At 37.1% G+C, this 17,570-nt stretch overlaps 1 protein-coding gene across 1 annotated transcript; it reads right to left on the bottom strand.

Moving 5' to 3' along the window:
- Positions 1-1,850: 1,850 nt before the first annotated feature.
- LOC131954060 (uncharacterized) lies at positions 1,851-17,132 on the bottom strand. Its single transcript, XM_059317560.1, is given in 6 exon segments — positions 1,851-2,148; positions 2,371-2,474; positions 13,889-14,021; positions 14,023-14,032; positions 14,164-15,879; positions 17,057-17,132. Coding segments are annotated over 5 exon segments (2,256 nt in total). The 5' UTR covers positions 15,875-15,879; positions 17,057-17,132.
- Positions 17,133-17,570: the final 438 nt, after the last annotated feature.

Below are 17,570 nucleotides of genomic sequence, written 5' to 3'. Positions count from 1 at the left end.
CTCTTTATTATGTTAAAATAAGAATTTATTTCAACCATTTACATAAAATATTATTCTAAAACAAAATGTCTTACCCTGCAACCCGGGCAAATTAAAACAATAAAATCATAGTCATTAAGGTAATTACATATAATGTATACATTATTCATAATAATTTAATATATACATTAGCCATAATAATTGACTCTATACATTATTCATAATACATAAATCATAATAATTAAACCTTTACACTATTCATAACACTTTAATCTATATACTAGTTATACATCTTTCAAATATCAACCAAACATTCATCAACAATATAGATCTACATCGATCGTATAATACATTATAAAACCTCATGCCTAAAAGACTAAAAAAAACACCCTTAAAAAAAGCTCGAGAAAGATTCCGTACATATTCTCGTATACTCTTGTGTACAATTTCGCTTTCGTTTTTATCTTGTACTAGCCGTCCCGGCCAGGCCCTGCTCTGGCTTCTGTGAAAAACCTTTCTGTTAAAGACCATTACCTGTGTGTTTAGTAATCATCATAAACCCGGCATTGCCCACCCAAACCACAACCAACCAAAGCCAAAACAACAAAACGCAAACATAACGCTAAAACAATTACAAATACAAACGAAAACAAAAACCTAACAACAAACCCAACCACAACCACAAACACCAATACAAACACAAAGAAAAAACAAACAAAAAAGCAAACGAAAACAAAAACCTAACAACAAAACCAACCACAAACACCAATACAAACACAAAGAAAAAACAAACAAAAAAGCAAACGAAAACAAAAACCTAACAACAAACCCAACCACAACCACAAACACCAATACCAACACAAAAAAAAAACAACAACAAAAAAAAAAGCAAACGAAAACAAACAAAATCCAAACGCAAAATCAACCAAAAACACAAATACAAACCCAAAGAAAAAAGCACAAACAAAAACGAAAAAAGAAAGAACAAAAACGAACCAAATCAAAACGCAACCACTAACGCAAACCCACCTAAACACAAAGAAAACACTAACGCGAACATAAACGCCCAGGGCGGAATCACCTGTTTTAGCTTAATGAATGACTATAGTACCCCAACTTATTCATAGTCTTTTGCACTCACTTAAACGAACGCGCCTGTTTCAATTTAATGAACAATTATAATACTCCAAGCTTATCCGTAAAATACCTACAACATTTGCACTTTATCAATCCCCGCTAATTATGTAATAATTTTTTTTCCCAACACCAAAACAAAGTAATAAAAAGTAAATTCTTTTCCACTAATGCAATGGTTTTATAAAGGGAAGTAATTGTGTTTTCCTAATTTATCAAAGGGAAGTAAGTGCTATAGGACTAAATAAAGACATAATTAGAATTTTTGTAAAAGATGATATTTTTTTAAAACGTGTTTAATGAACATGCCGAAAATTCTTACTTTCAGTTTGATAAATGAAAATTGTTTCCCAAAACTTTCAATATTAATTTTTTAACTCATAAATTTAGACCACAAGGACTTTAATTATCTAACACTTTAATCCATCGAAGTATGTCAACGACAAACATATGTATTTTTACATACAGAATTGAGCTTTATATATTAGATTGTCATCTTGTATTGGTTAGATGGTTGGAACCATGATATTTTTGTGCACTGAATAGGTTGAAATTCTAAGAAAATTATATTGATTTTATTTACAATATCTGTAACTATAGCTATCGTAATCTTTTATTATAGAGGTTAGATTTATTAAAGAATACTTGGTTTTAAACAATGAATAATTTTATCTGTGCATTGGTTTTCTAGCAGTCCGTGAGAACTAAATGACATTTTTAATTAAAAGAAACGTGCATTAAAATTCAATCGGACATTTCTGTTCAACAATCCAACAAAACAGAGTTAAAATGGCGCGAACATCTTGTGATAGGTCATCCGTGCCGTTGGGTAACCCAGAAGTTTCTAGATCTAGACGATGTAGATAATTGTTTATATTCTCCATGAGATCGCCCAGCGGTAATGTCGGGTAACTTGCCAAAGATGGCGTTTTGTGTAGACAGTCTGCTTGTCTTGACAAGACTTTCACTTTTGGCACAGGCTCCCGACGTTCGTGCAGGCGGAGGGTAAAATCTATCAAAACTTTCTGAAATAAGCTGTCAAAATTGATTTCATTTTAATTAATTATTTTTAACGACTCAAAGCACGACAGAATATGTTAGTTTGATGGGGATGTGGAAGGAAAAATTATTTAAGGTATCTTGGTGGATTTTTTTCAAAGGGTGCTTCTGTCCATTTTTTTTATTTAAAGGGAAAGATTTCTGAACCTGTCGTGTTCAAAGTTTGTAATTCTAAAACAAAGAAATCTTGATACCCACCCGTTACCGCCAGCCGACTCCTCATCGAGTAGAATAATGACCAGCTTTGTGGCGCACAATTCGTTTATCAGAATCTCATAATGTTCTCCAAAATCTTGGCAGCCCTAAAATTCACACAAATACATTTATTTCACATACAACATAAAATAAACTGGGAGTGATCTCCCCTAAACTTTCTCGTATATTCATATATAGTATATAGCAATAATGTTTTGGGCTAGGCCCTAAAGAAATATAAACTTTTGTGACAAATCCGATAATTTTGTTTTAAAGAATACACATGTAGACGAAAAGTTCTTACATCATGCTGCTTTAATCAGTATGATATAAAATTATCACAGGCAGGCAGGCAGACAAACACACACACTCACACACACGTACATACACACACAAAGAGATACATACACAATTGAAAAACTAAGTTGTTTAGACTCAGTGAGTTGTTATGGAGGAGAAAATTCATAATCAACTCCACATATCTTATATTTTTCAATGGAAATGTTGTTAAGATTGACAACCGCTGGGGGAAGGAACTGAAGGTCTGCGACTGAGTCAGTTCGTGGTAGCATGGCCATGAAATGATTCACCTGGTGAAGTATGAATATGGGCTCTCGCCCGTTTCTTTTTGATGAATCAGTTTCCACCACTTCTGAACTTCTCCAGGTGGCTTGAGAGAGCCACTGTAATAACTCTTTAGAAGATAAGTGCTGTATTTCAGAGAATTGGTGGAACTGTTGGTCAAGACCACCTATCCTAATAATAGATCGGTCAAAAACTAAGGCAGCAGCATACGCTTGGACGTCGCCGGCCCAGATGTAGTTTTTGAAGCAAACATAAAGATGATCCAACCTATGAGAGAATTCTCAGTGAGTCATCTGGATAAGCTTTTCATGTACTGTCGCATTAAGCAGCAGGTATGATGCTATGAGCAAGCGAATGTTCTGTGCCTGTGCTTCTGATTGAACCATGCAGAGAGACAACGCGTTATAGAAACAGTTACCGTCGGCTCGTGTTTCGCATACGAAGAAATGAGATAAAAATCCGTGGCATATTCCTTTCCTGTAGTATCCCTTAACTTCATCTGCTGCCAGTGATGGGTCATATTTTGCTCTAGCGTGAGTTCTTAGGCGAATAATTTCATGTTGGATTTGTACCTTGCAAGGACTTATTACACTCAAGAGGTTTTGCAATGTTTCATTTTTAATATCAGCACTAGCACTATGGAGATCAGTCTCAGATGTGCTACCTCTCTTTCTATCAAAATAGTTGAGAATAGTTTGTACCTGAATAAACAAACCTTGAAAGTTCGATACGCATGTTGGAGCTTGAGAACTGTTTGCCGACAGAAATACGTTTAGTTTAGAATCTGATAGTGTACACATTTCGTTTGATTTAAGGTCCTTGCAGGTGTTAATAACGTATTTTTCAGAAGGTATGTTGAATGGTGGTCTTAGTTCATCTTCAATTCGCCTTACTGTTTTTGGAGGAGCGATCGTGGTGATAGAGTCTGGTATTTTCTTTTGGTAAGAAATTTTATTGTCATTGAATATAAAACATACAGGCTTATGGTAAGAGAAGTACGTTTCATACACTCCAGCAAGGACTGAAGTTGTTGAAAATATGACGTCTATTTGTGTATTCAAATCGGTGGTTGGGATTTCCAATGGTAAAGCAGATGTAAGTTTATACTGCTTGAAAAAGTCATGCAAGTCACTACTGGCATTGTTTAAGATGTTGAAGTTCAGATCTCCAATCACAACAATTTCTTCAACAAATTTGACCTTACTCAATAACGTATGGAAAGTTGTTCGAAACACACTGATTGGCGTGCTAGGTGACTTGTATCCAGTAATGATGGTCATTCTACAGATAGTAACCGCATATAATTCTACATGATAGTTTGTGCCAGTTTCAATACTGTCATGTATGACATCACTTACACCACTAAGACTGTGTTTCGCGAAACAAATGATACCTCTAGTACCACAGTGTGGATCACTCCGAAATAACACTTTATAGTTACCAAGGACAAATTCTTCGGTTTCAGATGCCAACGTTTCGGAAAATATCAGTAAGTCGCTTTGAAAATACCAATTGTCCCCTTTAATGTATTGTAATTTATTCGTTAAAGAGCACACATTCTGATATGCTACTTTGAATCCTGTTGAGTCTTTAAATATACGGAGTGGCAAATTTAAAGACTTAGCTGTCCTTAGTCTGTAGAGCTCTTGCAGGCTTGGGTCCTCATGCGTCGATTGTTTTGGGATCCTAAAGTCTCCAACAATGTACAATCCTGTGATGCTTGAAACTCTGCTTAAATCTACATACAGCAAAGGCCTTGTTATCCTTTTTATTTCGTTGAAATCTAACGCCACCTGTTCATATGTCTGTCCTTGGCTTTTGTGAATGGTAATTGCTTCTGCGGGTACCATGGGGAATTGAGTTCTTAATGTCGGGTACTGAAGTTTATTTGAAATATTCAGCGGAACACAAACCTTCCTTATGGGCACTAAATGTGAGTCAAGGTTATTGTCATCTATGAGCCGTTTGTGAGCCATCTTTGCCTTATTACCAACGTTGTGTGTGGAGAAATCTAACCAGAGTATTTTTGGTACTTGGCTGTCGTCATTATCGAATGTTATCAGCCTTAGGACTCCGCACGCTCCGTTAACGAGACCATCTTCTACGTCAATGTTCGTTGTTATAGCATATTTTATTCCTAGTTTTATAATGATGCTGTGTGGTAGGCCATTTACTTCACTTAATTTTTTTTTCTTTAGTCCCTGCAGTATACTTTCCTTTGATGCCTCTGAGAGTTTTCCTAAAATGGAATCTTTAGCAGTGGAAATGTAATGTGGTCCCGGGTGACTTTTAATTCTTTCCTGGTTATAAATATCGACAAATTTATTTTCACCGTACAATCTGATTGCGCTGTTTGGTACTGCTGACGGCGACACTTGCCTAGACTTGAACAGTTCAACATGTTTTTGCACCATGTGTCCACTCGCTAATGCATTCAGCGCTTCAATAAACTCAATTTCATTCTTTTGGCGCATTATTTGTTTCAATTCGTAGAAGGTGAATAGATCCCAAAGGGGATTTCGATCCATTAATTCCCAAAATTCGTTGCTTTTGTCCACCTTATAAATTAGGGAATCCATAACTGGTGGTAGCTGGTTCAAATCTCCGACAAGTAAAACTGATATCCCTCCAAAGGGTTTGTTGTCTCCCATTATTTGGCGCAAACGAGAGTCAACTCGACTGAAAAGTGTGCTTCCGACCATAGAAATTTCATCGATGATCAGTAGTTTAATGTTGAATAATTTTTCCCTAATTGTATTGGCAACTTCTGACGATAACTGAGGCATTGAACCACCAAATTGAGATATGGGTAATGCGAAAGCAGTATGCAGGGTAACACCTTCAATGAGGAATGCAGCTTTCCCAGATGGTGCACACAATAGAACATAGATGGAGTCTCCCGAAGCACCTGGCTGTGAATCAAAATATTTTGTTATGGATTGATAAAGGCACCTAATGACTGTACTTTTTCCAACCCCTGCCGATCCACTCAGGAAGATATAGAAGGGAGTTTTTCTCAATTTGAAGGAATTGAGGATGTGGAAGACGAAGTCCTTCTGTCCCTCGTTCAGACGGGAAAACAAGCAACATATGTCTTCATGTGGCACTCTATTCGGAACACTGTATCGATTTTGATTCTTATTAACTGGGGTTTCCTGTCCTCCTTGCTGCAGAATGTCCACATTATGTTCTGGTGAAAGTTTTTCTTTTATAAATTCGTAGGCTTCCTCTTCCTCTATATCTGCAACCTGTTGTTTGGCATTTTCCAAAGCATCATCTAAAATTTCATCTGCAATTGCTGAAAATTTTTTCCTATTATCCTCTATCTTTACCACACTGTCTCTGTACAGCTGCTCACAATTGACTTGTTCTATATCTTTTAACTCATTACGCCAAGGCAGAAATAGCAGTAATTGCTCTCGGAAGTAATTTGATTTGTCCTGCTGAAGTTTGTACCGTCTGTACCTTATCACGGCTGGTTTCTTCTTACGCCTGTACTCTTTTGATTCCTCAAAATAAATTTTATCTTCATCAAATTCTGCTTCCCTCCTAATCGGTACATACTCAGATGTAAATGTTGCCAGGCAAACGTCTTCTAACTGTTGCGGTCGTTCACTATATTTTTGAAATAAGTCTTTCATATAGACTTCTGTTGAGTCTTCATTTAAACTTTGAAGTTGTGCGTTTGTTTTTAACATCCTGGCTCTTTCCAGCCTAGGACTGGTGTTTATGTATACAGTTTTGCGGCTACATTTTGACAAAGGCATTGACAAGGCATGATATGCTGCTTCTTGGGCGGACATCAGGTTGCTATTCAGGAAAACGTTTGCGATCTTTCTAAATTTCTCCTTTACGCTCTTATTTCCTTTGTTGGCATCCGACGCTGCATCACGTAATATTTTTGATAGCCCACTATCAATTTTACTCACATATTTTACAATATAGGAAGCAAGACCATATTCTTCTAAAACAAATTGTAGGTCCATATTGGACTCGAAAAGATGCAGGATATCTGGGTTGTACCCATTGATATTAACTTCTGTGCTCTTTCTTCGTAGATACACTTGCGGCCTTTTAAGTGAGCTCCTGAGAACAGAAATGTACATCTCTTCAGACATATTCAAAGTCTTAAGAATCTCTTCAAATGGTATGTCATCTCTGCTCTTCGAATAATATACTATTAGCTTTCGAAGTGCTGTCAATCGTTCTTTGAATGAGTCATCAATTTCATCCTCGGCTAATGGCTCCAGTATCATTGTCTTCGGCATAGCGGGCATGGGGAAGTTAAATCGACACTTGCTTTTATTCCTTTTTCCTTTGTAGCATGTATGAGAGTGCTTGTGCATCTGAAGCTGCACAAACGGATCGTCTTCTTTATACTCGCAGGTGATAAACTTGTCAATAAATCCTACACATTCCTTAATGGAATCAACATTCTTTGAATCAAACACTGGGGTACCTGTAAGCCACAAGAAGATGTGTTCGTGTGGAGATCCTCTCACATGAAATTCGATTCTTTCATAGAAATCTTCGACGGTGTTTTTTTCAAAAATGGATCCTTCTTTTAGCAACGACATTAGTTTAGACATCTTATAGTTAAAATACCGCGCGCACGTAACTGGGTCGTTTTTAATAAGATCAGTCTTCTGGTAGTCATTGAGGGCTGTTGCTTCTTCCAATGTTAAATGTGATCCCTGTAGCGCGGATAGAGACTTAATCAATTCCGGCCACCTTGTTTCTCCTGCAGATATTGTTAAAAAGAATGTTGGCTTGCCAAGTTGTCTAACTGTTGCCATCAACTCTTTTTTCCTAGTTTCCCAGTATGATGGAGATGATCTTACTTGTTTAAGGATTTTGTATCCTTCATCTAATTTCATTAGATTATCGAGATAATTTTTATCAAGAGCATTTTTAACGTTCATTCCATGCGTCACCTTTGTTTTCCTTAAACACATATTAACACTTGCCAGAGCAGTCATTTCTAATTTTTTCTTTGCCATGAACAGCAGTCTTGCTGGGATGCAGGCTCGTCTGTCTCTATGGCGAATTTCGAATTTAACCCTGTCATTGTAGGAAAATTTCTTAGGTGTGTAAAATTTGTGACCGAAATATATCTTGGGGAAACACAATTCATCTATGTCATTTACTGCATGCCAAGGAACCGGTAGCTTGCCTTGACCTGGAGCGAACACCTGCACGTTGTCGACCATTTCTTTATTTCGATCTACTATCATGACTTCTTCGTCCACTTCATCATTAGAGTTTCCGTCGTCGCTGTCTTCGTGAAAATCAACATTTTCCGTACGTATTTTCTTAGCACTTCCGCTATCTGATATTTGGCTTGCTTGAACGCAGTCCTTGTCTTTATCGTCAAGTACAAAATCAATGGCAGTTTGAATACCACAATCGGCATATCGTTCGAAATACGTTCTGTCGATAGAAATACTGTTGGCACGATATAACGGCGTCTTCACCAACTGATCCAAAGCATCACAAATTACTGCTGGTCGAACAGTTTCAAACAAATAGTGCGATTTGTGCAGCATATGACGTTTTAACTTAATCTGTACCGTGGCTAAATTATCAAAAGCACGCGGTAGCACTTGAACCATGTCGTCGATTTCTATCGGGATATTGACTACACTTCCTTTCATGCCTATTTGTGGATTTATAGCATATGCTTTCAGCGGTCGGAGTTGCATAAAGTTGATGTATGGGGAAACCATCCGCTCCTCCAGCACTGTTAACCTTTTTATACACTCTGGTATATCTACAAACTTCAGGCCATTACTTGTTGCCATTTTCGGAATTTTTCCTTTCCTTGAGTGATTGTAACAAGTACGGCATATGTATTCTGAAGGATAATTAAATATTTTAGCACTGCATTCTTCATAGCTAAATTTTGTAGGGAAAGTGTCATGATGTTTCAGAACAGAATGATTGAAAAATAGTCCCTCACAAGAACAACAAACCTTATCTGGCATTGAACATCGGTCTTTAATGAATTGTAGTTTATTTTTACTACAGACTGAATCAATCGCTCTTAAAGAGGAGATATAATTTTCTCTAGCGCGAAAGAAATAATCATGTCTTCGTTTTTCTTTCCGTTCTCTGTCCCTTAGCCGTTCACTTTCACGATAATCATGCTGGGCTCTTCTCAACTGTATCGCACCATTGCTCTTCTCTCGTTCAGCTATACGATAAACATTATTTTTCCTGAGACTTGTCTTAGACTGAAGGTCTTTCTTTTTCTCAGCTAAACGATATGCCTCTTTAGTTCTTAATATTTTCATTGCGTTTTTATTCCTGTTCTTCTCTACGGTGCGATATGCTTGTTTTGTCCTAGCTAGTTTCTTTGAGTCGTTGTTCCTCTTCTTCTCTGCAGTGCGATAAGGCTCTTGTGTCCTAGCTAGTTTCATTGAGTCGTTGTTCCTCTTCTTCTCTGCAGTGCGATAAGGCTCTTTTGTCCTAGCTAGTTTCATTGAGTCGTTGTTCCTCTTCTTCTCTGCAGTGCAATAAGGCTCTTTTGTCCTAGCTAGTTTCATTGAGTCGTTGTTCTTCTTCTTCTCTGCAGTGCGATAAGGCTCTTTTGTCCTAGCTAGTTTCTTTGAGTCGTTGTTCTTCTTCTTCTCTGCAGTGCGATAAGGCTCTTTTGTCCTAGCTAGTTTCATTGAGTCGTTGTTCCTCTTCTTCTCTGCAGTGCGATAAGGCTCTTGTGTCCTAGCTAGTTTCATTGAGTCGTTGTTCCTCTTCTTCTCTGCAGTGCGATAAAGCTCTTGTGTCCTAGCTAGTTTCATTGAGTCGTTGTTCCTCTTCTTCTCTGCAGTGCGATAAAGCTCTTGTGTCCTAGCTAGTTTCTTTGAGTCGTTGTTCCTCTTTCTTTCTGTGCTAAGATAACTTTCTAAAGAACGTGTTACTCTCATGTTCAGCTTGTTTTTATTTCTCTCAACATCTTTAAACGACGTATCACAACGTAGTTTTGACACTGAAAGTTGTATCTTTTTTCTCCGCGCTAAGCTACACTGTCTCTTTACCCTCATTTTAGAATATATGTGGTTAAGACAGACAGAAGTACGTGTCGTTTACAACTCGTTGAACTCAAATACAGTGAACTACACTGACTACAGAACAGAAGGTGTAATCTTCGACCATGCGAGCATAGTTATGCATAAGCCATCTCGAGATTTCAGACGTACGTAAATTATCTAGGAATTTCACAATAGAACTTTGTGCTGTGGCTGTTGGCTTAACATAACTGTTTCTGTGCCTTAAACGTAAAAGCCTTAGTGCAGTCTGCGCTGTACAAACACGCCTTCCCAGTCAAATGTATTCAACCCCTGAATAATATTCTGACCGGTAGGCTTGTACCCATTTCAGCGATAGGCCTACTCACCCGTAAGACGGCAGGCGACTCAAATATTACCATATATGTATGTGTATAGTTAGCGAAGTTTGAGTGAAAGCTCTACTATATCGATAAAACTCAAAGGAGAAGAACGTTCTTGCAATGTTCTGTTGATTCACCAAATAACATTCTATCTACATAAGTGCAAGCAACGAAAACATGCATTTTTCTTTATTTCTTGTCTACTACGTCATTCTGCTTTCGCCGCGTCATGCAGGCATTACACATATTTTATTACAGCCAAAACAAGCAGCAAATACTCTCTAACCATATAGTCTACTGTTAGTCCAATTATGTTTAACTTCAATCCTAAACATATAGGCCTACATCGATCACACCAGCATAACCGAACACAATATGCGGCTGTAAAATCGTGATTGTGCACGTATTACATAGGATATGTTCTTATATGACAGAAACAGGCATAGCACTTCCAATGCAATCGGGGTATAGAAATATAGAAGTTTGTGACATAACCCAAATTACACATTATTACAGTTTTTATAAAAATATAATCGAGTAGAAAATAAAATTCATTAAAAAAAGTTTTAGTAAGAAGCGTTTATATCATTTTGCACTATTCTATTTTAAAAATATATTCTTATATAACACTACGGTGACACGGGATAGAGAAATGATTTTTAATCCATTTTTAATTTTCCAACTTTTATAAGTAGAACTAGCCATCGGTACCCGTTTCACGTGAATCATAGGCCTATATATTTTAAAATGTTGAACTTGTTTAGAAAAATAATTTATAAAATAGTTAGGGTCAAAACGCAATGTGCTTTATTACACGCTGAACGATATTACTGACAAAGCAAAGAAATGACTAATTAGCTAAAAATCCGACACATTTAACATAACACAGTCACACACTGATTAACTTAAGTGACTTAAATGATTCCGTTAAAAACTCGGCTATTCCACGGTATTCTTCTTGTTTTTAAAGTGATTTATTTTTATTAGGTTTTTATGAATAGATCTATAGATTTAAATGAAATAGTTCATTTCTTCACCGGTAACCATACCATATTAAATGCACTCGCTGATTAAGAGACTTAAAATTAAGAGACTTAAAAGATTTCTACAAAAAACCCGGCTGTTCAATGGTAGTTATGTTGTTTTTAGTAGATAGTCTAAATCCAGATCTTAGTGACTACGTATAGTTTTTCCGTAGATCTAGTCTAGATCTAGAATCGAGATCTAGATCTATATCTAGAATCTAATTAGAATTTAATTAGATAAAGTAAAAAGTTATAAAAGTTTAGGCCGAGAAAATCGTATTGTATACATTTCCATTAGACAAATTAATTGCACACCAAGTGAACGCGAAATAAAAAAGCGCATAATAGTGCGCAATATTATTAGTACTTTAAAAATTTACATTAGTTTTTTGAGAAATCGGAAGTAGCGTAAATTACTACTTCCGGTCAACGGAAATTACTCAAAATTTAACAGAAGGTAGAGAATTAGATCTTTTACTTACATGTGAAATTTCATTTATCTATCTGAAATAGTACTCAAGTTATAGGCTTTTGAAAAATTCAAAGTAGAAAAAGTACCACTTCCGGTTGTCGGAAATCGCTCAAAAGTTGATACGGATCTACGATTTTGATAAAATACTTATATATGAAATTTCATCAACCTAGCTGTAACGGTACTCAAGTTATTGTGTTTACACACGGACACACACACACACAGACACACACACACACAGACACACAGACATACGGACAAGCAGGGGCGGAACTACCATACCGCCAGACCCCGCAATGCGGGGGGGCCCAGGACGTTTAGGGGCCCAGTTCCGACCAAAAAACAATGCATTTTTTTCAAAAATTATGTTTTTCATGCATCTTGAAAGTGGTTTTGTAAAAAAAAAACAACAACAGGTCTACTATAGCAGAGATTGTTAATAATTTAAAATCTACAAGAGCTATAGTTTGAAAGGTAGGTAAACATTCACACTACTTCCATGACTTACTGCCCTTCTTTAAAATAGGGATGCCCACAAAGCTCATTTAAATAGTTTTGTACTATGTATATTAAAAAGCAATTAATTCTCTGAATTGTTACTTAAATAAGACGTACTATACAATACTATAGCTATAAAAATCAATGTTTTCAAAATTGATATTATAAAAGCCAAAAATGAAAAAAATAAACATAACGCGAGAAACCATTCACGAATCAAGCTAACGTGATTATATATTTTTGACCATCATATGTGTGCTTCACTGTAAACTCATGATTGGTTTAGACTAAGTTTTTTCCGGTTTGTTTTCTCAGAATGGTTACATATTGCAATGAAATAGTCTAAATTACTCAGTTAGGATATATATATATATATATATATATATATATATATATATATATATATATATATATATATATATATATATATATATATATATATATATATATATATATATATATATATATATAGGGGGCCCTAATTTTTTCTTTGCGGGGGAGCCTTTTTTTTCTAGTTCCGCCACTGCGGACAAGATTGCAAAATTATGTTTTTCCGTATCAGTGAGATGCAAAACGTCGAGATTTGCAAAAATCTCGATTTTTTTTTTGCACGATTACAAGACTTTCTCTATACTTCGTATATACGAGAAAGTAAAAATGTTAAATTACACCTTTTCATAACTTCGATATCAAGAAGTTCTACGAATTATGTTCCACACAAAATACTCGGTAATAATTAATTAATTAATATTCAACTAGCTAAAACTAGTCATGTGATGTAATAAAATATTAGCAAACACATACTTTCTTTAATTTAAAGTAACCACTTGTGTGGCGTGCAGAGTTCAATGTGTTCCCTAGTTGGTCGTCATGGCCAGTGATATGTATTAAAGTAATCACTGCCGTGAAGTTTTAGAATTAGACAAGATTTGAAGTGTGTTTACTGTCCGCAGGGACAGGGAAAAGGGGGGTTGGGGAGAAGCGCCAATGGACAATATGATGAATGTAGAGCTCTTGACGGCTGCACAATAAAATATCTCAGCGGACTTCCTAAAAGGCTTCACGATAAAATATCTCAGCTCAGATATCTAAAATCTAATCATCTTCTTCTTCTGTCTTCTTCTTCTTCTTCGTTCTTAATTTTTAGTGTTGGAAGGATCGAGCCTTATCTGCCAGAAGATTTGAACTCGAGACTTTTTCGAATTTATCAACCATGAGCTTTTTGCCGACTCGACCACGCCTCCATCACAATTAAGGATATGTGTCAACTGGTTATGCACCATCGAGGCCATTGAAGCCGATTTCAGCCTGCTTTTCGTTTTGGATTTGCTTCCATAGCCTTTGTCTAACCAAGAACACACTACAATGCAGCAATTGTTTGATTTTGGAGTCCCCAGCTAACTAGCCTCATCTGCCCAGGGGTTCGAACGCGAGACTTTTCAGTTTAGCAACCAAGAGCTTTACCGACTCGACCACGCCGACCCCTCTCTAATCATCTAAAATAAAGAAAATCTTCCTAACAAGAAATGTGAGTTTCATGTATTAGATTTTTACCTGCAGGTTAAGTGCAGTTTTGACGCCATATACGTCATTAATCAATCTCTTTAGAAGTTTTGCATCTTTCGTGGCACGACTGATATTCTTTTCTGCATCGATCGAATCGTCGTAGTAAATCATCACTTCCGGTATTTCTGTTTCCTTGTCCTTGGGTGCGCCTTCAGCAGCGTGTGATACTGTGGGTGTGCCCCCAGTAAGGGCGTCTGAATCTGTTGCTTGAGAGATGTATGAATGCAACAACTTCCGTAAAACTAATCGAGCATCACCCTTACCTTCTTGAAGCCTGCTAGCAGCTGTGTGCAAAAGGACTTTGGTTTCTAATTCACTTAAATTTAAACCACTTGACTTAGAGTCAAAATCTTTTTTTAAGTGTAGGAAAGTAATAACAAAAAAAGCAGATTCGTATTGTCTTAAGGCGAGCAAGCTCTCCACCCTTGCCTTGACAACAGCAGGATCGCTTAGCCCCTCTTCACTTAAGGCTCTTAGCTTTTCAATGGCTGGTGGCACTCGTTCATATTGGCGCATGGTAGAGAATAGTTCAATCAACTTTTTAATAGATTTTGGAGAATTCTCTTGCTCGTAGTCAGATTCCAGCGTTTTCATGGCTTGCCAGACATCAGAAGAGTACCTGGCCACATCCGGGTCTCTAGTCGCTAGTTCCGCGGCAGTGCTGACAGCTCTTAGCAGGCAGTTTTCTGCTTTGTTGTCTTGACATAATTTAATGTAGCAGAAACCAGCGTTTTCATAAGCAGAGATGACAGAATATAGATAGTCCACATTGGTATCTGCGTTCTCTGTGGAGTTGGTGATTCTGTTAAACTGCTGTATTGCCTCTTCGTACTGCCCACACTTCCTGTACAAACACCCGAGTGTACTAATGGCCGGATAGTTACTGCCCATGGAAATATCAATGGCGTTTATTAAACTGTTTATCGCTTTATTCACGATATCGTTATTTGCATCCAATGGAGGATGTTGTGCTCTGATGTGGCTGTCCGCTGGTGTGACTCTGGTTGTCGATTGGTCAAACAGAGAGGTTTCAGAAGCCTTACGTTCATAGCACAAGCCTAGATGATGAAAAGACACTGAGTGTTTCCTTATTTGAACAGATTTCTCTAATAAATCAATCGCTCTGTCTAAATCTTCCAACATCAGCGTTCTTCCGCATTCGCTAAGTACTTTAGCGTGTCTTGGAGCAAGTTCAATGGCTTTGTTTATAATATCTGAAACACGCATGCCTTGAAACAGATGGTGCACATCAGTGGGACAAAGTCTCTGGGCTTCACCGTAGGAAACGGCCAGTTCTGCGTAAGCGCGAGCCCTGAGCACGTTATTTTCTGCCTCTTGGCCAACCTGAAAAAGAAATAGAACAGCCTGTCTGAGGCTGTCCGCTTTTGTCTTCACCATAGGCTGTATCGACGGGGACATCTCCATGTGTATAGCTCTCCTGTAGGCCAACCCTAAGATAAACTTCCACAAAAACTTCTCGGGATGTTTGTCAACTACTCCTGAAAATAAACGAATCGCCCGAGGAAGATTGTCCGGACCACCCAGACGACTGTAGGCGTAGGCCTGTTCTGACTGACATTCTGATTTTATGAGCTCAACGTTCTGCCCCTTTTTAAGGTTTTCGATATCACTGATAATTGTGCTGGCTTCTTTGTTTTTCCCGTTCTTCAAATAAAGTTTGATTCTGAAAAATAAAGTGGTAACGTTTCTGCCTTTGGTCAACTGAAAAACAGTTTCGTTGTGTTCCCTGGCGCTCGTATCATCTACCATTTCTATCTTCAGCCACGTGTAAAAGTTGTACTTCATTATTGTCTCGTCATCGTTGTCGTCATCATCCTTCAACTCATCTTCAAGTTTTTTATCCAGTTCTTTGTGTCGAGTTTTGCGAATGTTGACATTTTTGATGGTCAGCATACAGGGGAACTCGTCAAGAAGTTGAAGAAACTTCTCCGATTCACTGCTCATAGTGTACATTGTGGCTGCAAAAAATTCAATGGATTTGTACCTTTCACACGCCGCTATGATAGATGTGTTTAAGTCTTAGCAGTATTGCGTTTGCCATTTTTACTTAAATATCATTGTGCATTATCTTTTAAATAAAAACCGAAGATGTTTGTATTAAGTATAAAGTAATAGCAATATTAAACAATGAAATACAACTATCCGGCATGTAACTAATAAGTAGCCTATACAATCCAGTTCTGGTTCAGACTCATTCAAATAATCTAAGCCTATCTAACACACTGATTAAATGTGTTCCGACAAGTTCGATCTCTTTCCATACCTGCTGTGCGCGTGTTTGTATGATTGTGGGTGGTATGTCTGTTATCTAGCTTTCTGTATAGGTCTTGTTATATTATGAAAATTGCAAATACATTTTTAATTTAAAAAAAAAGAATGTGGTATACCAACAATGGTATTATCGATTGAGAATGTAAGTCTTCGATTACGCCATGCTAATTTCGTTCTACCTGTTTTTTAATTGCCAATGGTTTCAGCTACCTATAGACTTTATGGGGTGGTCATTACAGGATGGGCATTATGGGATAGACAACATGGGATGGGCATTAGGAGATGAGTTTCATGGCCCAGGAAAACAGCCTACACAGTTTAAAGCCATTCTCTAAAGCTCTCCAGTTAATGAACCTTCATTCAGCATAGTGCGTGCCGAGGGTAAGAAACATATGAACTCTATTTCGTTAGGTCTAAATGAGAACATTTTAAAAAAATGTTTTTAAAAGGAACAAAAATATATGTTTATCAATTTTATCAGAAAATACCGGGCTCCGACGGTGGCCGAAATACAAACTTTAAATCAACTAAATATCATATATCATCCAATCAGAAAATATAATGGCAATGGTTAGTTCTACATATATGTACATATGTATGTATGTATGCATATATATCCTAATGTATAATTTTAATGTCACGCTTCACTGAACTACTCGACTTTGGCTTAAGAAATCGTTACCTGACTAAACAAATGTGCGCACCTTTCTGTATCGATTTATCAAAATAACGGCCTTAAAAAAGTTTTAATCAATCGATAATCGTTTTGTATTGAGGCATAAGGTTTACATGCTATCTAGATTACTGTGGCCTACAAGTTATTTGGTCATTAAGAGCTACTAAAAACATGGCGTGTTACATTACCTCTTGCTGCTGTACCACGTGACACGACTGAGTGAAGAACGCTACGTGTACCAGCACTCACGAATATTTAACACATGTGCTAATCCTGTCGGTCACCTTGGATACAACTACACAGTAGTGATTGGACAAAACCTACACGGTGCACACTTCCAAGTAACTTTTGACTGGACTGGGAATTTCCGATGTGATAAAATGTGTGTAATAAATCACCGTAAGTCCTTGAGACGATATAGTATATATCTAGAGAGGTCATGTATAGATACCCCCATTCGATAAAACAGTGAGGTAACAGCTAATATATTACATTGATATTATAAACCAACATACAACATCGATACAAGCTTTTCTGCTATAAGCTATTCTTGACGTCAATACACGCCACTTTTGGCGCTGCGTTGTGTAGAGTGTTTTAAATATATTTTTAACGCTTTATTGCAAGTAGGTCAATTGATATGGATTTAATGTGTGTGACATCATCATATAAATCATGCTCCAATATAAAACATTTACAAAA

This window comes from Physella acuta, unplaced genomic scaffold (genome assembly GCF_028476545.2).
Source record: "Physella acuta isolate Inbredline_101_S28 unplaced genomic scaffold, ASM2847654v3 ptg000970l, whole genome shotgun sequence".
In the NCBI taxonomy this organism is placed as follows: domain Eukaryota; kingdom Metazoa; phylum Mollusca; class Gastropoda; family Physidae; genus Physella; species Physella acuta.
The sequence above is the reverse complement of the archived record's forward strand: the minus strand, read 5'-3'. Positions and strand labels throughout refer to the sequence as shown.